The 23163-nt window shown below is 44.5% G+C and overlaps 1 protein-coding gene and 2 non-coding genes across 36 annotated transcripts in view; 2 read left to right on the forward strand and 1 right to left on the reverse strand.

The window, feature by feature from the left end:
* CLASP1 (cytoplasmic linker associated protein 1) overlaps positions 1 to 23163 on the forward strand; it is a 248687-nt gene that overhangs the window by 67300 nt on the left and 158224 nt on the right. For all 34 annotated transcript variants that reach the window (XM_088793701.1, XM_088793677.1, XM_088793690.1 and 31 more), the window contains exons 3-6: positions 13398 to 13476; positions 14742 to 14845; positions 15685 to 15776; positions 17700 to 17775. In XM_088793701.1, the coding sequence (XP_088649827.1) occupies positions 13398 to 13476; positions 14742 to 14845; positions 15685 to 15776; positions 17700 to 17775 (351 nt within the window). The remainder of the gene's footprint in view (positions 1 to 13397; positions 13477 to 14741; positions 14846 to 15684; positions 15777 to 17699; positions 17776 to 23163) is intronic.
* On the forward strand, positions 8880 to 9019 carry LOC141568149 (U4 spliceosomal RNA). The gene has a single exon (XR_012491178.1). It is a non-coding gene; the product is annotated as a U4 spliceosomal RNA (small nuclear RNA).
* On the reverse strand, positions 12637 to 12762 carry LOC141568115 (U4atac minor spliceosomal RNA). Its single transcript, XR_012491136.1, has one exon. It is a non-coding gene; the product is annotated as a U4atac minor spliceosomal RNA (small nuclear RNA).

The raw sequence follows: 23163 nt of genomic DNA on the forward strand, positions 1-23163 counted from the left end.
TTGTCATTAGTTATTGCGTAAATGCTGCCTCGTGCCATTATCCAAGTAACATGGTCATTTTAGGTCCACAGTTCACTTCTGTATTTACAGAATTTTCATGATTTATGTAAGTACCCTTATCAGTGAACGTTTAACATGGAGATGCAATCTAGCACCCATAATATCTGATATTTTGCAGACAGCAATGTAGAAGGGGTGTATTTTTAATCACCTTTCATTTGAGTCACCTTATATTAAAAAAAATCAGTTATTTAGATGTTCTAAGTCTCTAAAGGAGATTTTCCAGTGCACTCATAGAAATGGCTAAAGACAGTTAAGATTTGGACTTCCACGTCCACATCCTGTTGTAATTTCTGTACGTTCGTTTTCCGGCTGCTTTCCTTTGCCTGCAAAGGGGCCTGGATCAGATGAGTGTGTTGCTTCTTTGATGTCCTGAACTTTCCGTCATTCTTTATTTTTCCTCATCCTGTTCATTAGAAATTTAGCTTGGCGTTTCTGTTTGATCTCTTCATTGCATCAGTAGTTTTATTCCACAGCTGTCGCTGGTACTTGACTGGTTCATTTCTACGTTTTTCAAATTCAAAGGAATTACCCACTGTAAACTCTTTACCAGCTTCCTTACAGAATGCTTTACTGACCTTGCGAGCTTTGCTCTTCTTTTTAGTTTGTCTGACACTTGGCTTTACAGAATCTGAACACCTTGGAATTGCTGTGGCCGGACATCATGCTGTGGCCGGGTGCATGGACCCCAAACGGCAATAGCACGTGTCTGTCTACGGTGCATGTGGGTACCCAGCACCCGGGAGGATAGTGTTTTAACTCTCAGTCTTTCCTGGTTGGCAGTGAGATGCTTCTAGTAGGTAGGAACCTAGAGAATTTCTCTCTGTTCTGTCGTCCCCTCATTTCCAGTCGGGCTAAGGTAAAGCTCTTCACAGGTGATGCTGCTGTTACCTTTTAGGTAGTGGGCTTCACGGGGGGGGTGTGGGATGGCACCTGTGAATGGATTGTCAGTCATTTTTATAAGTATGCTATTTTGCATATATTATATAATTTTACAGTATATCTGCTTAACAATAGATTGTTTGATTATTAACAAATATACTTATCAGGTGTTCTAATAGGGACGTACAATCAGAATAGTTCAGAGTCACTCACTGCTTTAAGCTGTCAGCTGAGACAGGCACAGTGTAGCGTCTGAGCTGCCAGCCGGGCAGGAGCGAGTTCCGTCACGTGCTCTTGGGAAAGGCAGATGTGGGGGCCTGGGCCACGCCCCCGCAGCTGGGACCCACGCGTTCCCAGGGAGCAGCACTGCAGAATGCGGGGAGTGAAGGACAGAATTCAGACCACAGAACATCCAGGGCCTTAGAGACACTCAGTGTAGGTTTGTAGATGGGGGTCCGGAGAGAAGTGACTTGCCTGTCGTCGTTTGGTGGCAGAATGAGAATCCAGGTCTCGTGACCTCGTGCCGGCTTCTTACGTGGTGCCACCACTTTCACAGTGCTTAGTTCTACTGCTTTCTGTGTTTATGTTTTGGCCTAAGTTTTTAGCATAAGGATGTACAGAAGGAGTGAGTTATATCAGAGGTGATTCTTTCATTTTCAACCTAATTTTGAATTTGGGGTAAGATACTTTTCTAAGTGAGCAGTAGGATACATCAGTGGGGTTCATTCATTGATTCAACATGTAGGGTTCTGGGTGACAGCAGTAGAAAATTAGATGCTTACATTCTACTTGGGAAAGGATCAATAAGCAAGTTAGCCGAGTGAATTTTATACACTATTGGAAAGTGCTAAGAGCTCTGGAGAAGAATAAAGCAGAATGGGTCGAGGGAGGCCATGTATGTACATACCCACAGTGTTCAGTAGGGCGGTGGGACTGGGTCTGGCTGAGAAGGTGACATTTAAACAAAGACTTGAGGTGCTGGGACACGCTGGGCGGATGTCCTGGGGAAGAGCATTCCAGGCAGAGAGAGAGCGTCAAGTGGAAAGAGGGGAGCATGACTGGAATGTTTGAGGAACAGCCAGGAGGCCCCTGAAAGGGGAGGGGCGGAGTTCAGAGAGGGAATGGGAGGTCAGGCTGTGAGTGCTTGTCGGCCATTCTAAAGACCAGCTCTTAGGCCATGTGGGGAGCCATTGGCAGGTTTTGAATGGAGGAGTGTGTCACTGACGTGATAGGACTTACCTTTTAAAAAGACACTCTGGTTGTATGATGAGACTAGGAGCGGAAACAGGGTGGAAGCAAGGATACAGGTGGGATAAAGTGATGATGTCTTCATGGCAGTCACTGTATTTGGGGTTGTTAAATGGAATGCCTAATTCATGTTTACATTATTACCCATCCGTCTCATCCAGCCCTTTTCCCCCCATTTGCTGGCATTATGGTTTATGCTGATGATACAGAGACAAATACGACATGTAACCTGCCTGAGGAAGCGTGCAGCCTAGACTCTAGTCACTAGAGAAAAGATGGTTTAACAAACCGGAGGTCACAGCTGAGCGGCTGCTAGAAGAGCAGTGTGCAGTGGATGTGCTGGGAACAGCCTCCTGTCTTGCGCTGGTGGGTACAGGTGGGAGGGCTCTGGAGTTGATGCTTGAAGTGAGCCTTGCAAGAGGAACAAGAGCAGGCAGAAGAGGAAAAGCAAAATGTTTCACAGGGCAGCATGTAAATAAAAGCAGAGCATATTCAGGAAAACTACGGGTGGTTATTGGGCCACAAAGAGGACTGTTGAGGTGTGTGTGCAGCGTGAGCTTTTGGCTGGATTGCTCCCCACACAGAACGCGCGGCTCCTACCCTTGGCTTTGCCTCCTTCTGCAACAGGAATATTTCTGGATAGATAAATAACAAATACCTGCCTTTGGCAGGTAGAATGAATTCTTCCATGAGCCAGTCATCAGAAAGATCAGAGAAAAGGTCTTAGACGCTTAGTAACTGATTTTCCCCCCTAGCTTTATTGAGGTATAATTTGCACACCATAAAATTTGCTTGTTAAGTGTAGAGTTGTTTTTAATAAATTTATGGAATTGTACAACCATCACCACAATCCAATTTTAGAACGTTTCTTCTCTGTCGCTCTAAAAAGATGCCCATTTGTTGTCAGTTCCCGTTCTTACCCCCAGCTGTAAGCAACCATTTATTTTCTGTCTCTGTAGATTGCCCTTTTCTGGACATTTCATATAAATGGAATCATACAATATGTAGTCTTTTGTGTCTGATTTCTTTTACTTAGCATCATGTTTTTAAGGGTCATCTATATTATAGCATGTGTCCGTAGTTTGTTCCTCTTTATTGTTGAATGGTATTTAATTACTTGGATCTACCACATTTTGTTTATCTATTTACCAGTTGATGGCTATTTGGATTATTACCACTTTCTGGCTATTATGAATAATGGACACTTTTTGCCAGAAGTGCAGCCAGTGGGTAGATGGTTCTCTGGGATAAGCATACGTGAAAGTGATTTTGACTTTGGGAGTGTCATTACAAACTTAGTGTTTTGGTTGGACTAATGGTTTACTGAATATTATTTGAGCCACTCAAGAGCTGAGTGACCTTGCCAGTTGCCTGTTTCTTTATCTGTAAAGTAGGGATATTTATAGATGTGGTATTTGGCTCAAGGCGTTGTTCTGAGTATTACATAAGATAACACAGAGACTATGCAAGGTAACAGTTAATTTCCCCCATTTCTATGTCTCGGGAAGTGGGTGGGGATGAGAAAGGCTGTCTAAGGAACGCCCTCCTCTGGGTAATTAGTGGTCTTTGGCGAGATTGGTGACGTGCTCGTGAAGGAGCTGGAGAGACGTAGGCATTGGCCGCTGAGAATCCAGAGGTGGGAAGGGCTGTGGACCAGGTGAGGCGGGAAGGCCTGTTGGAGGATCAGGCCCTGGGCTTGGAGGACGGAGGACGGCGACTCTTAGGAGACTCGGGCACTGGAAGAGCTGTAAGCCCCGCTGGCTGGCTGGCTTTGCTGGGAGAGAGGAACGCGTAGGTCGGCTTGAAGGCGTAGTAGGGAGAATTTTGAGAGCCCAGGTGGGAAACTTCGATCTTTGTTTAATACCTTGGGCAACGGTCAGTGTTTTGGTGCCTGATCTCCTGTTGATGAGCTGCAGTTGGATGGGAGAGGTTGCAGATTTGGGGGTCTTTGGCTGGATTTGACACACAGTGTGTTTTCTTTGGGCTCCTCAGCCGTTTAACATTTATTCAATTAAATTGTCAGTGTTTAAAATATGGACGTCTGGCCACACTGGCCTTCATTCCTGCCTGGTGTCAAGTAGCCAGAGCTTTAAGATGTGCCCAGGTTTCCATGCTCCCCTCACACACTGGCCTCGTTTCTACCCGCTTGAGTTTGCAAGACTTGGTCTCAGCTGCACTGTCTGACACGGTAGCCATGTAACATTCAGGTCTAATTCAATAACATTCGGTAAACTTTCAAGTGTGTTTCCTCTTCACACTGGCCGCCTTTCAGCTGCTCGGTAGCTGCACGTGGCTGGTGACTGCTGTACAGGGCGCAGGTGTGCAGCTGGGCTGTCGTCGCTGGAAGCTGAGTGGACGGTCTAGGTCTTTTTTTTGTTTTGTTTTTTTCTGTTTTAGGAGAGGCCTGAACATCCTCTTTAAATTTTTTTTTTTTTTTCCAATTACAATTGACATACAGTGTTATGTTAGTTTCAGGTGTATTGCATAGTGATTGGGTATTGATATAACTTATGAAGTGATCACCCCAATTGGTCCAGTACCCATCTGACACCACACATAGTTATTACAACGTTATTGACTATATTCCTTGTGCTGTGCTTTACATCCCTGTGACTGTTTTTATAACTGGCAATTTGTATTTCTTAATCCCTTTCACCTTTTTCACCCATCACCCCAAACCCCCTTTCATCTGGCAGCCCTCAAAATGTTCTCTGTATCCATGAGTTTGTCTCTGTTTTGTGTGTTCATTTTATTCTTTAGATTGCATATATAAGGGAAATCATATGGTATTTGCTTTTCCCGTCTGACATGTTTCACTTAGCCTGATACGGTCTGTGTCCACTCTTGTTGTTGCAGATGGCAAGATTCCATTCTTTATTATAGCTGAGTAATATTCCATTGTATCCATGGACCACCTCTTTATGCATTCATCTGTTGACGGACACTTAGGTTGCTTGGTCTAGATCTTTAAACAAAGGTTCCTGACTGCCTGTCATTGTCTCATTGTATCCAGACCTTGTCTCCTGCCTGATTGCCTATTGCTGCTCCTGTGTGAAGTGAAGTGGTTTGATGGTGTGCTGATCCTAAGTTCTTTTCACAGTAATGTCCTTGAAAATGGCCAACAATAGGTAACAAGCCAGTGACTTAGCCCCATTCATCTAAGATTAATTACTTACAGTTTCACAGACTTTTGTCACTCATAAACTGTCTCTGGAGAGCATTCCAGAAGACGAGCATCCCGGGACTCCTTTAGTGCCTACTTTGAAGGACAGGTTTGGGTGACTGTTGTTTCAGAGCCTGCCTCTCGGGCTCTGCTTCCAGGAGCTACCCCATCGGTGACCCCGCAGTGGCTTCCCACTGCAGGCAGACTGGGTCCACATCCTCCTTGGGCTGAGTCTGCTTGAGTAGTTCTCCCCACCTGTGAATATGCAAAGCGACTGTGTCACACGTTTTTGGGTATTTCTGTTGTGCTCTTATTTTTAGAGTTGAAAGTGAGTGCAGTGTAGAGTGCTAATTAATTTCCTCATATTTAATAAGGTTGCAATTTAGTCTTTTAAAATAACCAAGAAATGTATAGAAGTCAGCAGCAAGTAGCCCCATAGGGCACCTAGTACAATATGTTAAAAATAGTGCTAATGAAGTGCACAGTGTGTATTTTTTTGACCCAGCAGTTGTCCTTTTCAGAGTGTGTCTCAAGGAGATAACAGCACACGTGTGGAAGTGTATACCCTCATGGTATTGTTTAAAATAATGAAAAAGTCTAACCACACCTGAATGTCTGTAGCGGTTTGGAGCGCTGGTTCAGTAATTATACATAGATATAGTCGGATATCATGCAGTAGGCACTGGAAATGGGGTTTAGATCTGTATTTACTGATTTGGGAAGATTTTCATGGCATATTGAGCAAAACAACGATATGCATCTATAACTGTGTGTATGTGTATATATATATGGTATATACACACAGAATCTCTATACAGTGCATATATATATATATATTTATATATATATATATGACCTATTTATGCAAAATGGAGATGCACAGTGTATGTGCAGAGGTGTCTTGGGATAGTCATTAAAATATTAACTGGATTATTGTTGAGTGGTGGGATTTTGGGGCGACCTTAGTTTGGGTTTATACCCACTTTAATTGTTCCTCTCTCCCCTCAATGAGCCATGCTTTTACTTTAAGTGGCGCTCTCATAAAGAAGGGAACAGGCCCCCTTACTGAGCGCCTCTATATTTCCAGCATTGTGTTAAAACTCTTAACCCACATGTGTATTCCCGAAGGTAAGTGTATTGTTGTTCAGGTTGGACCGGCAGAGCGCTTGAAGCTCGGAGACCGGGCAGCGCTGCTGGCCCGCAGGGGGGAGCTGGAGCCCCAGCCACAACTGCCGTCACCCAGCCGGGTGCCCTGTCCTGTCCTCAGCATTATGGGAGCACCAAGGAAGCTTGGTGACGCCGCGGACTTTTGAGGTTTTCTCATATTGGCGGAGAAGTACTCTGATTGCTCAAGGTCTTAAACTAGCTAGACAGATGAAATGGACTGTAAACATGGGGGTTTGATTGCTGTGTTTTTGCTGGACTGCGAGTGGCCTAGGCTTAGGAGGCAAGGCTTTGTTTTCATTTTGATCACTATCTGAACTTCTTGACCTGGGTGTCTCTTTTACCTCATTGGTCTTTATTTTCCTCATTTGCAAAATAAGGATAATATAGTCTACATTTCAGGTTGTTGTGAAATTACTCAGATTCACCGAAAAGTGCCTTAAAAACAATAAAGTACAATTTGAGTGTGAAATAATTATTTTTACTCTTGTTGACCTAAGAAACCTCCAAATCTGTAGAGAATTTTTGTAAGAGTTTATTTGAGCCAAACTGCCAACATATGCCAGGGAGCAAGATCTCAAATGCTTCGGTAAATAACAGTTTGCAGTTTCTTTTATGCATTTGGAATTAAGGAGGGAACATGAGGAAGATTACATGGAGGTGGGAGAAAGCAAGGTGGGGACGGATCACAGGACAGTTAACAAGATTGTGTGCTCTCTGGAGGGCGGTTACAGCTTATTTCAAAGGTGTGTTCACCTAGATGCACAAGAACAATGGACAGGGCTTGCTTAAGGCAAAGGTAAGCCTTTTACTAAAGTTACTATATGCCAGGGGTGTGACTACCCATCATGACCTTCCCAGTTAGGAATTTATGATCAGATCACCCTGTGAGGTTACTTTCCATAGAAACCCCTCTATCCAGTCCACTCTTCCAAAGCTTAAGAAATGACCTGTTGTTCCTATCGAGCTTTTACCTAATGGACTTTTTTTGGGGGAAAGGATTTTAGTATTTCTTTGATCAGTGAGCTGAGTCATTCTCTTGAAAGAGAACTGCAATAGGTTCCATTTTGGTGCTTTTACGAGTGGTCTGGAAAGTAAATAAGGCAACAGGGTCTGTCACAGGCTTACACTGGTCCAGGATCACTCCCACTTATTTAGTTTTCAAATGTAAAAAAAAATAAATTGTGAACTGTGTCTAGAAAGTGCGTAACACTCAAAGGCACAGTTGAATGAAGCTCACACTGTTCCCTGGCCTAGAACGTTTCTGGCCCTCCTCAGAGGACCCACTGGCCTGACGTGTGGTAATCACGTTCTTGCTTTTCTTTTTACTTGAATCATCCAAATATGCACCTTATTGCTTATGTTACGCTTTATGTTCGCTTGTTTTTGAACATACAGATGTGTGTGTACTTTGTGTCTGGCCTTTTCATTAGTTATTGTGAGGTTTATCTGTAGTGTTGAGTGTGGCTTTGATTCATTTATTTTCATTTTCTGTTGTATTCCTTGAATTTTTTTTGTGTTTGTATATGGACTTTGTCTTAGTCTTGCTAAATTTGTGTATTAATTTTATAATACATCTACAGATCTTCCAGATTTTCTGTTTATATTTTCCACTAATAATGATGCTTGTTTCTTCTTTGCGAATTTTAACATTTATTTATTTTTTCTTGCCATAAAGGTATTAGCTAGGACCATGTTGAAAAGAAACTGTAGAATGGATGTTTTTGTCTTGTTCCCCATCTCAAATGAAAGCTTTCAGCATTTCTTCATTGAGTATTATTCTTGGTTTGATAATTTAGGTTGTTTCTACCTTTTGGCCGTTGTGAATAATGCTACTAGGAACTTGGGTGTGCAAATATCTGTTGGAATCCTGGCTTTCACTTCTTTTGGGTAGATACCCAGAAGTGGAGTTGCTGGATCATATATACTAATTATGTATTTAATTTTTTGAGGAAGCACCATACTGTTAACCACAGCTACTGCGCTATTTTACATTCCTACTTCTGTGCACAGGAGCTCTGATTTCTCCGCATCCTCACCAACACTCGTTATTGTCTGTTTTCTTTCTTCTTATAATAATTCTCCAAATAGATTTGAGCTATTGCTTTACCCACTGTGGCTGATCTTTCGTTTTCGAACTCCATTTATACTCAGGCTTGTTCTCTCTCTGCTCTTTGTCTCTTACCTCCTGTTTTCAATGTTCCATCCTTTTGCCTCTCTGTGCTTCATTCTGGTTTTTTCTGCAGACTGAGTTTCCTGTTTAATTCTCTCTTCTTCTATGTTCAGTGTGCTTTTAAGCCCATCCTGTGAGGCCATCCCTTAATTTTGGATACTGTGTTATTTGGTTCTTTTAGAAATGTATAGCTTTGCGCAGTGGCAGTATCGTAGCCAATGAGGTTTATCCGAGGCGCGATTATTGCTAATTAAAAATGTATGTCACTTTTCAAGTTGTCATTTCTCTTCCTCAAATCTAGTCATGTGTTTTATCTTATTATACATAGTGAGAATTATTTTGACATCTTTTTCTAATCTCATATGCATAGTTCACGTGGGTCTTTATTTCTGCTAGTTTTTTATTTATAGTTGTCCTATGTGCCTGGTTATCTTTGGTTGTATTTTGAACATTGTATTTGAAAATTGTTGATAAAAGTAAATTAAGGGCTAGACTAGACTCGGATGATAATGTTCTCTCCATCCAGAAATGATTTGTATTTTTATCCAACAGGGGTTTAGGGCCCAGTACCGTAAGCTCACTTCCATCTGACGTCAGGGATGGATATTTTTCTGGGCCATCCAGATTCTTGGAAACTGGTCTGTGGACCATCTGAGGCTGTTTTATTTCTAGTTCACTCTCCTCAAGTGTCGCCATTTGGATTTCTAGGCCTGGTTTAGGGGGTCATCTGGGTCACCAGTCTTCGAGGGCTTCAGAATCCAGCCTTTGTTCTCCTAGACCGAGTGATTAGCAAAGTAATTCCAGTGTCTTGGTTGCTCCTTCCCAGGGTATAGACGGCCCAGGGCAAAAGTGGACCATTTGTCTCTCTGGCTGGTCTCTCTGAATTTTAGTTTTCTTATGTTTTGTAACCTGGCAATTCTTTTGTGCCTTCTTAGTTCTCAGATGCTTCCAAGCAGATGTTCTTTTATAGGACAGCATTTTTAGTTGTTTTCAGTGTGAGGGTTGGTCTAAGTTACTTAGTCAGCTATTATTTTTCCTCCTTTTAAAAATGTCTTTTTAAAGTTGTCGGCAGAACTGTGTTGGACCTTGAAAACTCATCAGTTCCAGAGGAATTCATTACTGGTCAATAAAGTAGGGCTTTATTGAGCATTTACCATGTATCAGTATTGTACTACGTATTATGAAAATTTTGAGGGCCTATAAATAAGGCATAGTATTCCTTACATTCAGGGAGTTTAGCCGGGGAAACAAGCATAATCTCAGAAAATTAAGTAGAATATGGGCGGAGGGGCTACAGGGTAAAGCCGAGTTAATGGCTTAGTGAAGTAAAGGCAGTCAGTGCTGGGTGTGAGCCTGACCTCCTTCCTGCCTCTGCGCTCCCTCCCTCCCAGGCCATCTTCCCCGTGGTGGCCACAGTGCCTCCAGCTCCCCACTGTCTTCAAGACTTGTCTGAGGGCCTTCAGGAGCTGCCTCCCTATGATGTCCCAGCCCCCTCTGCTCCAGCGCTCTCCGTCCCCACAGCTGTCTCACCCCTCCCACCTTTGCATGTGGTCTTCCTTCTGCTTGGAGGTCTCTGCCTTTGGTGTGTGACTGTGAGGTGAGGTTTTCAAAACTGCATCATGCAGTGTCATCCTTTCTGGGAAGTTGCCACTGCCAGCCCAGCCTGTGGGCCTCAAAAATCAGAGGCTTCCTGGGACTACGGATGTGTGCATGTTTATTGCCCCTGGTAATGCAGTGACAGTGATCTGGTGATAGCAAGCTTGCGTGTGTGTGTGTGTGTGTGTGTGTGTGTGTAGTCTAGCCCTTGCCATGGAATAAGCAGTTTCAAGCACTTCACATGCACATGACAACTTAGGAGGTAGTTGTTACTGCTTTCCCCGTTTTACAGGTGAGGAAACTGAGGCACAGAGAGGCCGCACAGCTAATAATTAGAGTGGTCTTCTGGGCAATGACTTCATTTAGCCCCTTCCTTGCTAGAGAAATGGAAACATAAGAGAAGGGCTGGAGCTGTGAAGATAAACATTCACGGGGGACGATTCCCTTCCCTGCCCACTGGGAGTGTGACTAAGTCCGAATCCCTCAGCTTCCTTCCAGAGTCCACCTGTTCATTCTGCTGTGAGGCCGCCTGGGACTGTATTCTGTCCTCTGGAGCCTAGTCTTCTGAGCCAGTCTCTGGACTCCTCAGTCTACTGGGCAAGACTGTGATATTTTAACCGCCCAGGTCTGTTCTGGTCAGACGTACCAAGTAAACCTCCATCCATCCTGGAAAACCTTAAAAAGTCTGTGTTCCCCCAAATTCCACAGGTAGGTTAACTGACATGGACTCTCATGTCTGAAAATATAATTGTCCTCTTACACCACAGTCTTGAATGAATTATGAAGGGATGTGGTGAGAACTGAAGGCAGCATTATTACTATTTTTGTAATGAATAATACTCCCACCCCAACAGTAATGTAACCATCTGCTGTTAGGGTTTCATCAGGAGAAGCCAAGTCCAATGAATTGGTAGGCTGCTCTTTTTTAAAAAACAAATTTTAAATTTTAGAACAGTTTTGGATTTACAGAAAAATTGCGAATATAATACTCCATGGACCCCACCGCCAGTCTCCCTATTATTGACTTATAACATGAGCATGGTGTATTTGTTACAATAAATGAGCCAATATTGATACAGGTTTATTAACTAAGTCTGTGTAGGCTGCCTGCCTTTCAGCTGTTCCAGAATCACATCCAGGACACCACATTACATTTAATTGTCCTGTCTCCCTAGTCTTCTTGGCTGTGACAATTGCCGACTTCCCTTGGTTTTGCGAGCTTTGCCGGTTTTAAGGAGTACTGTCAGGCATTTTGTGGGATGCCCCTCTACTGGAATTGCATGGTTTTCTTATGATTAGACCGGACTTACCAGTTTTGAGGCGGATGATCCCAGGTGGAAAGTGCTATTTTAATCGCATCATATCCAGCATCTGTACTATCAACATGATTTATGACTGTTGATGTTGACTTTGATCATCTGGCTGAGGTCACATTTGTGACTGTAAAGTTGAGGGACTCCCCTCTACTTCCATACTGTACATTTGGATGGAAGTAAAAATGTGATACCTAATCCTCTTTAGCTCATGAGTAAAGTCATTATTTTAAAATGTTTTATACCATTCCATATTAAAAAAAACTGTCCACAAACCAATATTCTCTTTATAAAAACATTTAAAGTTAGTTCCTTTAGTATCCTCAAGTCACCAATCCCTTGCGAGGACAGTTAATGTATTGTGCTGTTATTGGGCAAATTTTAGATTTCTTCAGTTGTGAAGCAGATTCAAAGCTGAATGGAAAAGCCTCCAGGTTTTACTTTTGGTACTAGCTACAAAATGTAGGGTCATTAGGCAGATGCAGGGAATCATAATTATCATTGCCTGATGTAACGTTAGGATAATTATTGGTACCTGAGTCTTGTTTATTTGTTCTGTATGAGCACTGGACTGTGCTCCAGCTCTACTTTTGAACGAAGTTTAATATAATCAGGTTGCACAATGGAGAACTACTTTATACTGAAGAAGGGTTGTAGGGCCATCATTTTAGTGATGGCTAATGGATCTTAAGTCTAATAGATCATGGTGAAGTACAAAGATGTATTTGTAGAATTATTTGAATATTCTGAGGAGTACAGGTACCCTCGAACCAGATATACAGCCCTAAGTACAGGTATACTCAAACCCGGTGTGAGTATAGAGAAGTACAACTAAGAGATAAATTTGAGATGTCCAGTCAAGAAAGACTAAGTAGAAACAGTTAATGAAAGACAAAAAGTTAAGGTTTTATTAACGTTGTGCTTTGTGCACCACCTGGTGGCATGATACAGAATTACACGCTAAAATTGTCGGAAACGCATTTGTCTCAAACTATCTTTTTTAAAACTCAAAAGTCGTGGAAAAAGGGGTTTTTGTTTTTTCCAAAAATTGCACCAAGATAAAGCAGAGCTCTAACTGATGCGAGCGTGTTGTTTAGGCGTTAGCAGTACTGTCCTCACTTGTCGTTCATTGGACAGTAGCGCAACCCCAAGAAAAGGATGGTTGGTAAGCTTTGTGCATGCGCTGCACGGAGGAAGTGCCAATACCAGGTTAGGTTGTGGTGACTAATTTGCAAGTCCGGGCCTAGTCGCGGAGTAGTTAGTGTACCCATGCCGACCACAGCTCCCGAAGCAAACCAGCAACGAGGTCCTTGTTTTCTGAGGCTTCTGAGGGCGTGAGAGGCCTGTCGGTTTTACCCAGAAGGCCACGCGCTGTGCGAGACAATTTGCATATGCGCTCCTCCTCGGGGCAGAGTCAACAGGGGGCGGGGCCGCGGGGTGTGTGTGTGTGTGTGTGTGTGTGTGTTGTGTTGTGTTGTGTTGTGTTGTGTTGTGTTTTGTTTTTCCCCCTGGGTTTTTTTTTTTTTTTTTTTTCCCTTTTCTTTCCGAGGCTGGCGCGCCAGGGATGTGTGGCCAGGCAGTGGCTGCATTTTATTTCGTTCCTCATCGCTGACCATTTCCTAAAACTGGAAACGGCTCTTTCTGTACAGGAGCAGCCCTCCTCTTGATAACCAGTTTAATCTTGCCAGTCGGCATATGCTCTCTGGGCTCTGGGATGACACCTTAGGCAGAAATGTGGGGGCGACAGCCCTGGGCTCCAGGCCGGCCGCTAATGGGGACCCGGTGTTTCCCATTGCAGGTGGTTCTTCTGGGCATGGACATCCTGTCCGCGCTGGTCACCCGGCTGCAGGATCGGTTCAAGGCGCAGATCGGCACAGGTGAGCTGTGGGTAAGAGGAGACTGGGCCCCAGACTCTCCACCCTCCAGACCCCACCCTTCCCTCAGTCTCCCCATATCCTCCAGTTAGCTGTACCCAATCCTGCCAGCCATCCCCTGGTCTGTTCCCGCCACTGCCCCCCCCCCCTCCCATCTTCCCCTCTAGTCCTCTCAGCCTCCCTGCCAGCACCTCAGCCTCTTCCTTCAGTCTCCCCCTGCTGGAGCTGCACCACTGCCTTCCTTCCCCTCCGGGGCTCCCCCCAGATCCACTGGCCTCACGGCATCCCCCTCCACCCCTTCATACCTTTTTGCTGGCTTCTTCCTACCTTCATGTTCCAATAGGAAGTATTGCTGCTAGTTCTTTTATCATACAAATTAGCTATCACACTTTGTCCCCACCCTTGCCTTTTGAGAGGCATTGTTTCCTTCTTTGACAAGTCCTGCAAATCCCTTGCAGCTTTATTTTTTCCAGATGATTATTGTTGGTATTACTATTTTCTGTGAGCTCTGTGATCAGTGTGCTCCTTTAGAATAAGGTCAAGAACTCTTGCCATTCTGGCACTAACCGATTATCTACAAATAAAAATTCTCCTTTTGGAAATTTGACATTTTAATAGCATTCCATTTTCCTCCTAAATTAGCTGAATTGTTCAGGAATACCTCTTGTAAAAGAAAGATTCATATACTCTTAGAAGTAGCAAAGTAAGCTGCCCTTTGGTTTGGAAGTGCCCTTGGAGCACCGCCCAGTGGCCCACACTCAGGTGTGTGGAGAAGGGGCGGACAGCTGGACTCCGTCTGATATGCATGTGTGTATGTTATGTAAAATTAAAAACACATATAGTGTAGATGAAACAGAGATTGAGCCATAAGCGCCTGCTTCTTTTACCTCCAAACAAATATTCTGGAACACCCCCCCCACCCACACACAAACCTGTATTTCCTTTTGTCCTTCCCGCCAAGGTCTGCCATTGACATCCGTTTTACTAATATTTCACCAGCATAAAAATATGTTGGGAGCTGGCTGGCGGAGGGTGCGATAAGGAGGAAGACAAATAGTATGGCCATGCAAAAAGGATTTTGCAGACTCTCAAAGTGGCTCCCACATTTCCCATTTAACGAGGAAAGCAGGGATTGGTGGTTTTAGATGTTGGATGCACATCGTTTAGGCCAGGACTTTGCCTTCCCAGTTAATTGAAGTGTCCACATTTGATGAGCGCACACTCCCCAAATCAGTGTTCGTTTGATCATTTTGCATTTTGATTTCCAGTGCTGCCAAGTTTAATAGACAGACTGGGAGATGCTAAAGACTCCGTCAGGGAGCAAGACCAGACTCTGCTGCTAAAGATCATGGATCAAGCTGCTACCCCCCAGGTAACGTGCTCCTGTAACACCAGTGGGTTACTCTATATGAAAAGACTTCATTTCTGCTAAGCTGGTGTATTTCAGATGAAAATTTTCATAGCATATAATCTGCACCCCCCTTGATATTTAAATACATAATAAATAGCAAAGGGTTACTTGAATAAATAAGACTTAACGTGGGTATGGAGTGCATAGTTTAATACATTAGACTCCTGAGCTCATTTATGTCACTGATTCTCTGTTTCTCTGAAAAGAACAGCTGTGGTGTCTGGGGAGCCAGGAGGCCTGGCTGGAGCCTTCGTCCCTGTGTGCTAGTGACCTGGTCTGCTGGGGCAGATGGACAGAGGGACACCGCCCTGCCTTCCAGGGCCACACTGTCCATTGTCAGGGGAGTGGGGGTGTTATCAGAAACAGCCTCCCAGGGAACGGAAAACCTGGACTAGCATGAAAAGATGAGCAGGTGTTTGACTTATGGAGAGAGTGGGGACAGCAGTTCCGGGCTGGGAGAGCAGTAGGAGTGTGTGATCTTTGGCAAGTCACCCAACCTCTTCTGGCCTCACTGTCCTCACCCAAAAATGGGGACAGCAATATCTCCTTTCAGGGTCATTGGGAAAATTAAATGCAATTATAGAAAGGAACGTATTTTGAAAAAAAATTGAACTTAACATACAAATAGAAGTCACCCCTTTTCAGTATGTGCCTGAGATGACTGAATGGGCTGGTGGCGCCTGGGACTGATTTGATACCACCTATTGAGAAGTCCCTCTTCTGTTGGCCCCGTATTAATAAACAAAAGGCTACAGAAGTCGCCTCCTCTTCTCTTTTCACCTGTCCTTTGCTGTCTGCAGTACGTGTGGGACCGGATGCTGGGAGGCTTCAAGCATAAGAATTTCCGGACTCGGGAAGGCACGTGTGTCTGCCTCATTGCCACACTCAATGCGTAAGTCTGGGCAGGGCCTGAGGGTTTCCTTGGCTGAGCTTTTTTCTTTTTACCTTGTATTTTGAAATAACCATAGATTTCAGGAAGCTGCAGAGAAATGTATTGGGAGGTGCCGTGCCACTACCCGCCCCCCTCCTGCCCTCCCTCGCTGTTAGCATCCTGCATAGTTGCAGTGTAATGACAATGCCAGGAGATGGGTATCGATACAATCCACAGAGCTTATTCAGATTCCTCCAGTTACACACGTGTGTGTGCAGTCCTGTCCCATGTGTAGCTCCCTGTAATACCGTGGTCAAGGTACAGACCTGGGCATCACCCTGGGCTCCCTCACGCTGCCCCTTTATAGCCAGTCCCTAACCTCTGGCAGCCCTAATCTGTCCTGCCTCTACGATTTTGTTATTTCAAGAATGTTACATAAATGGAATCATACAGAATGTAACCCTTTGAGATTGGGTTTTTTCACCAGACATATTATACTTCCCTTGAGGTTGCGGCTATGTTGTTGCCTAAACAGTAGTTCATTTCTTCTTATCGCTGATGGGAATTCCATGGTATAAACATATCACAGTTTGTTTAAGCATTCACCTGTTGAAGGACATTGAATAACATCCAGTTTTTGGCTATTATAAATAAAGCTGCTGTGAACACATGTATACATTTCTGTATCAACATCAGCTTTCATTTCTGTTGGGTCAGTGCTCAAGAGTGCAGTTGCTGTTCATTTGGTAAGTTCACGTTTAGTTTTAAAAGAAACTGCCAAACAATTTTCCATAGTTGTCTGTATCATTTTACATTCCCACCAGCAATGTGTGAATGATTCAGTTTCTTCATATCCCTGCTAGCATTGAATGCTATCACTGATTTTTATTTTAGCCATTTTGATATGTGTGTACTGATATCATTGTTGTTTTATTTCCTTAATGACCGTTGATGTTGAACGTTTTTCATGTGCTTATTTGTAGGCAAGGCTTTTTTCAAATTAAAATTACAAATCACTTTTTCTGATTATGAAAGTGATACTGTATATGTTAGAGAAAATTTAAAATAAAGAAGAAAATTATTACCTATAATTCTACCCCCTTCAGAGAATCACTATTAACTGTGGTGCATTTTATTCCAGGCTGTGAAGTTATATTATTTTAAGAAACAAATTGGGATTATGTTTATATCACCATGTAAATTTTTTCCTTCCTAATATGTTAGCCTTTTCAGTGCCATTAAATTTGCCCAGATGTGTCTAAGCTTTTAAACAATGTTTCTAGCCTTTGATGACAGTAGTTTCACTTCTAGGAATTTATCCTCAGGAAGCAGTCAGATGACGAGAGAAAGTTGTGTTCCCAAAGAATATTTGTGACAGCGTTCATGATGGTGAAAAGTTGTAAATGACGTAAATGTTCTCCAGCAGGTAGTGTGTAGATGGCATTGTCTGCAGCCATTTTATCAGTCTCTGCATTCAGCAGTTACTAACTGAATGTCAGTTATAGCAGAGAGCTGTGCACAGATGAGAATTAAGTGAGGACCTTTCAGGGACTTCCAGTTTAGTTGAGAATACCGACTTGGGCAGAACAGGAACCATTACATGACAAATATAATGCAGAGACAGCTGTATGTGAGGCAGGCAAGCCTAGGAAAGGCTGGCTGAGGCTGTGGCATGCCTTACAGGTTTGGGGCCAGATTGGGGCGAGCCGTGAGTGCCATGGAGAAGACACATCAGTGAGAAGCACTAATGGTTTTGAACGCTGTGTAAATGGGCTGCCACGGTACATTTATTATGGAACCAGACGTGAAAGGCATGGGGAAGAAGGGAAGTAGAGAGCCTGGGAGTGAGATGGTGAAGGTGGAGAGGAAGGGGTGAATGTGGGCAGGGTGGCTTCTTTCTTGTCTTTGTTCTCACCAACACTGAAACATTGCTTTTGTTTTTAGCTCTGGAGCGCATACTTTAACACTAAGCAAGATTGTGCCACATATATGTAATTTACTTGGCGATCCAAACAGCCAGGTGAGTGTATTTGATGAGAAAGAATAATAATTGGTAATAGACAATTAAGATGCATTTTGGTGTTCTGTGTATGCTTGATAGGTGGGTGGGACGTTATTCATCTTTATAGAACTCTGATTATTATTTAAGATAATTTGCATTAATGCTCATAGCATTTATAAGATATCATTGGTAAATGTACCCACTCTGCTGTCTACATGGGGCTGAGACCTCATTAGCCTGTGAAATGATGTCATCCAAGATAATATCACTGTGGGCACTATCTCTGAAGCCCAAAGAGGGTAGGCATGGGGAGAGTGATCAGTGCTCGTGGAAGTCAGTAATTGCCTCTGTGGAGGGGAGATTGATTGGAAAGGGCCGGAGGGAACTTTTCTGAGGCATTGAAAATGTTCTGTGTTTTGCTTTGGGTGGTGGTCATACTGGTGTACACACCTGTGGAAACTCCTTAAACCCTTAAGAACTGTGGATGTTATTTTATGTAAATTTTACCTAAATTTAAAAAAGAAAAAAAAATGAAAACAAAACACTACCTCCTTAGCTAAAGGGTAGGAGAGGAGGTGGTAATCCGTGACCAGGCCATTCATGAAGCTTTCCTTCCAAATCTGGGCTCCGGAAGTGCCAGTTCTCTCACTAGTTCATTTTTGTGTATCATGGAGTCATTTGTATTATGTTGGCTCAGACGGACGGATAAGAAAAACACTTCAGGAGATAAAGGGGCTGAAGACAGAGATAAGAATTTACCAAAGAAGTATATGTATGGGAAACAGGCATCTCATAAATCTTGACTGATGACTGTTAAAGTGCCCTCCAAAGTGGCTGTGTCATGCCCTGTCCTGCTTTCACCAGCTTCTAGATCCTTCTCCAAGGATACCTGCCATTGTTTGTCCTTCTTCTTTATCTTTGCCCTTAATCCCAGTTGCAGTCTCTCACCTTCTCTGGTGCTGTTTTTCTGCTTTTCTTTCTGTCCCAAACCTCTCCTGCTCACTGCCCATCGGTCTGTTTTCTTGGTCTCACTTGCTAGCACCTACTTTCTTCTTTCTCTTAGTCAACTGTCATTGGAGATCTATGATGTTGGAAATATAATTTCTGGATATTTTTATTTACCGAATCATACTTTATATTAAACATTAATTTAAAAATAAACTATTTTAAAAAGATTTTAAATAACAAAATGAATTATTTTGCCTCCTCCCTTTGGTTTTGTCTCTATTTTTGTTTATTGTGGGAAAAAAGTCCTTTATAGAGGTCCCACTCCGCGGACATCGCTGCTGTCACGTGGTGTCCTTTCGTGGAGCAGGAAACCCGGCCTGACTAGTTGAAGTTATTTGTCCCTAATTCATTTCCTTACTTTGGCTACACAGGTGATGGGCCTGTGGGAGACCGAGCATGGGGGGGTGAAATGAGGTGGTGCTCGGTGGGCAACTGTCAGCAATCGGTAGCAGGCAGACGCAGCCAGACGCAGCCAGAGCGCTCCAGCCTGAGTGCCCTGAAGATAATCCGTGCGCTCAGATCTGCCTCGGGAGTGTCCTGTGCGCGCGAGTGTACACATGCGCACACACACCAGCCAGCGTGTCCTAGAGCGCCTCCTGCCGGAGACTTGCCCACCCGCTTCCCTGGGACTGATGGGTTCATCACGCCTCCTGCGTGCACGTGTACATGTTGCTGGTGCTCTGCCTTTATTTTAATGTTTTTATCAGTGTTTCCTGCTGGTCTCTGACCCTTGAGAGTCAGGACTGTAATTACTCCTCATTATTGTCCTAGGACTGCCTTCCAGCAGTTTTAGGATTCAGTAGACCCCACAGCTATGTGAGTGACTGTCCCTTCTTAGCTGGTTCCGGCTCAGACCAGAAAGGACACTTGTGTCGTGGCTGTGCTTGTCAGTGCACTCGGCGCCTGACACTGCACTCAGCCATCCGCTCAGTGTGGAGAGCTCGCCCCCGGCTCTTCAGGTGGCCGCTGCCGTCAGCTGTGACGCTCCTGCCGTAGAGCATGCGAGTCTGAGTGCAGAGTGACTCAGCTTGGGAAGCCCCTCAGAAGCTTCCCTGTGTGGCCCACAGATAGATGTATGTATGGAACGTGTGGTTAGGATGCTTTTGGCTACAAGTAATTGAAAGCCCAACTCAGAATTGCTAAGCAGTAGGGAAAATGCATCTGTCATCCGCATAGAGGAAGGGGCCTCCAGGGTTGTCAGCGGCACAGGATTTCCCCGAGACTTAGAGTCTGGACTATCTCAGCCCTGGGCTTTGTCCTCTGCAGCGCTCCTCAGGGCATGGCACATGCTTGCTGCTTCCTGCCTCCCTCCCCTGTTCTCAGCTGTCCTCATGGACAGATTCGGGCTCACATAGAAGAGCGAAAATGACGTAGTGCACCTCTGTGTGTCACTGTCGAGCTGCAGCAACTCCAAGGCCAGTTTGGGTTCATCTGTTTCCCCTTCTCCATCCCATTATTTTGAAGCAAATCTTACACATCATTTCCTTTCATTCTTAAACTCTCTAAATGAGAAGGACTCTTTTTTCCCCTTCAAAATCATAACTTTAGTACTATTATCCCTCCTGTCCATCAAGAAAGAGTTATTTTCTCATATCAAATACTTAGTCTGTGTTCATTCTTTCCTAAGTGCCTCATGTTTTAGTTTCCTGCCTTTCTCTTTCCAAGAGTGAAGAAACATTTTCCCGAAGCCTTCCTGCAGCTTTCCTGTCATGTTTCAGTCTTGAGAATGACATCCCATGGCCCTGCATTAGCCAGTGGCTGGGAAGGGACTAGGGTCACGTGATGCCATCCACTTTGCCTCCTGAGCTGAGGACAGGTTTTTCCTTCCATGGGGTGGGGATCGCAGAACAAGGCCCGTGCTTGTGACAGGGAGGACGGGCCATGGCGGTAGCCAAGGCAGCTCGGGGGCTGAGACATTATACACAACAGGAAGTCCTTTTTCTCGATTAGGCGTTTGACACACGTCTTCAAAGCCTAAGGACATCTTTCAGTGTCTGAGGACAGTTGATCTCAGTGCTCTTTGCAGCTGGACCTGGACTGGGCTGTGTTGACAGCACCGAGTAGGGAGGAGGGAAGCCTGTGTCAGGGCGGGACTGACGCCTGGAAAAGTGGGGTGGGGGTGGGGGGCTGTAGGCCCCAGTCTGCAGTGCGCATGAGGCCCGAGTCTAGGCACGTCTGGTGGCACCTATTCTTGGGGACAGGCTGGCTGTGGGGCTGTGCTGCTGTTTTCAGAGGATAGGGTAGGTTTGACTCCCTATCCATATACAAGTGCCCACCCTCCCCCTGGAGGTGAAGCCGTCCCTTGAGTTTTAGGCTTTGGAGGGAGCCCTTATTTTGCACCCACGGTGACTGCAGTGCGCTGAAGTGAGAAGGTTGTGGGACTGCATGCAGAGAGCGGCGGGGCAGCTCCCTACTCTGCCATTTGTCTGCGTGGGCCCCGGCGGTAGCCGGCCTCTCCAGCCTCCATGGCTTCCTCTGTCACAGTGGCCCTGAGAGGAACGTCACAGATGTGAAGACCTCAGATTTTATAAAACATTCAGGTCGAGCCTAGGAAGTCGCGCTTAACACGGGGCGTCCTTGTCTTTGACAGTCCTAATGGCCTGAAATGTTGGGATCCTTTTTGTGCTGAGCTCGAGGGCAGGCAGAGGCTGGGCCCTGTGTGGTTGGCGTGGACGCGCACACTACGTTGTCCTGCATCCTGCACTGAGCTGCTGGTACCGACACTCCCCTCTTAGTCGGAGGCGAGTACTTTGCAGTACCAAGAAAACCTGCTCTCCTGTGTTTCGTGACTCAAGGGGGGCTTAGACTCTCAAATGCTATCGGACTCTGTAGCTACCTAAGCCTGAGGAATGGTTATTTCAAGGTTAAAGATGTTGATTTAAAAGATGTAGATAGTACTAGTCCCACAGCCACTGTGTCCAGTGCTTTATGCACACAGCCTGTGGGTCCCAAACTGCTGGCCCGAAAGCTCATGTCAGACCACAGATTAGTGTGTCTGCAGAATGTCTTCATTTTACATTTGGAGAGTGGGTGATTTTACATGGGAGATTTGCATCTCTGACTTTCCTCAAAAGATTAGAAAATGTGGCAGAGCTGGACCTGTATTCCCTTGTGGCTGAGTGACAGTGGTGGCCTGTTTATCTGAACCTCCACATTTTCTCTTCTGTCTCTGCCAGCAGCATCCTGTGCCAGGGCCACTTATCACTGTACACCCACCCTGCTCCACCCACCTGTACACCCACCTGTACACCCACCCTGCTCCACTCACCACATTCCCTGCCTGAGTTGTGTAGACACTTCAGTTTAGCACAGTAGGCTGTCAAACACTTATTGAATGAATCCATTATTTCTTTTAGCCCTCAAGATGTCCTTCAACTTACAGAGGAGGAAATTGAGGCTAAAAAAGTTGAAGTATTTTGTCCAAGGTTACACAACAACTAAAACGGCCGAGCAGGTATTCAGGTCTCCTTGGACAGTAAGGCTAGTAGTTTTCCCACATCTCTCAAACCCCACATTGCCCAGACTTTCTCAGTCATGGCCAGGCTGTCGTTTGCTCTTTAAGGTAATCACCCAGTGTGATTGGCTGTGAGCGAATATCATCACTAGAAATTAAGCAAAGGTGATGCACTTATTACTGATATGCAGAACAATGGCATTAATTGCTTTTGTAATGTATGTATGTTTCCATATAAAAATGTTTTCTAACATCAGAAATTATTTATTTCCCAAAACAAATAGAGAATCTGTATTAGTCAGCTTGGGCTGCCATAATAAAATACCGTAGACTAGTGGTTAAACAAAAGAAAGTTACGTTCTGACGGTTCTGGAGGCTGGAAGTCTGGATGAGGGTGCCGGCAGGTCGGTCGGGTTCTGGTTCTGCTGAGGACTCGCTTCCTGCTGACAGACAGCTGCCCTCTGGCTGAGTGGTCACAGGCCCTCTTTGTGCGCGTGGGGAGAACGAAGTGAGCTCTGGTTCTTTTCCTATAAAGACACCGATTCTGTTGTCTCAGAGTCCCACTCTTACGACCTCATCTAACCTTAATTACCTTTGTATGGGCCCTGTCTCTGAATCCAGTCACACTGGGGGTTAGGGCTTCAACATATGAAGTGTAGGGGGACACAGTTCAGTCCACAGCATGAGGTTTTGGGTAAGAAGATAATACAGCTTAGGATTTGCCTGTTTCCACCATAAGGGGGAAAAATATAAGTAAACTTACCTGTCATATAATACAGTTAAATTAAAGGGTAGCCTGCAGTATTCAGATTGTAAATTACTGTTTGTGCCCCTACTTCTTTCCTGTCCTTTATTCTCTGTTACTTGGATTTCATTGCTTGAGTCCAAATCTAAAATCATGTTGTTCCCTTATCTTTGCCCACTGAATTAAATTCTCTCCTTCT

This window comes from Rhinolophus sinicus, chromosome 17, assembly GCF_057876585.1.
Source record: "Rhinolophus sinicus isolate RSI-liver-muscle chromosome 17, RSI-T2T, whole genome shotgun sequence".
Classification (NCBI taxonomy): Eukaryota; Metazoa; Chordata; class Mammalia; order Chiroptera; family Rhinolophidae; genus Rhinolophus; species Rhinolophus sinicus.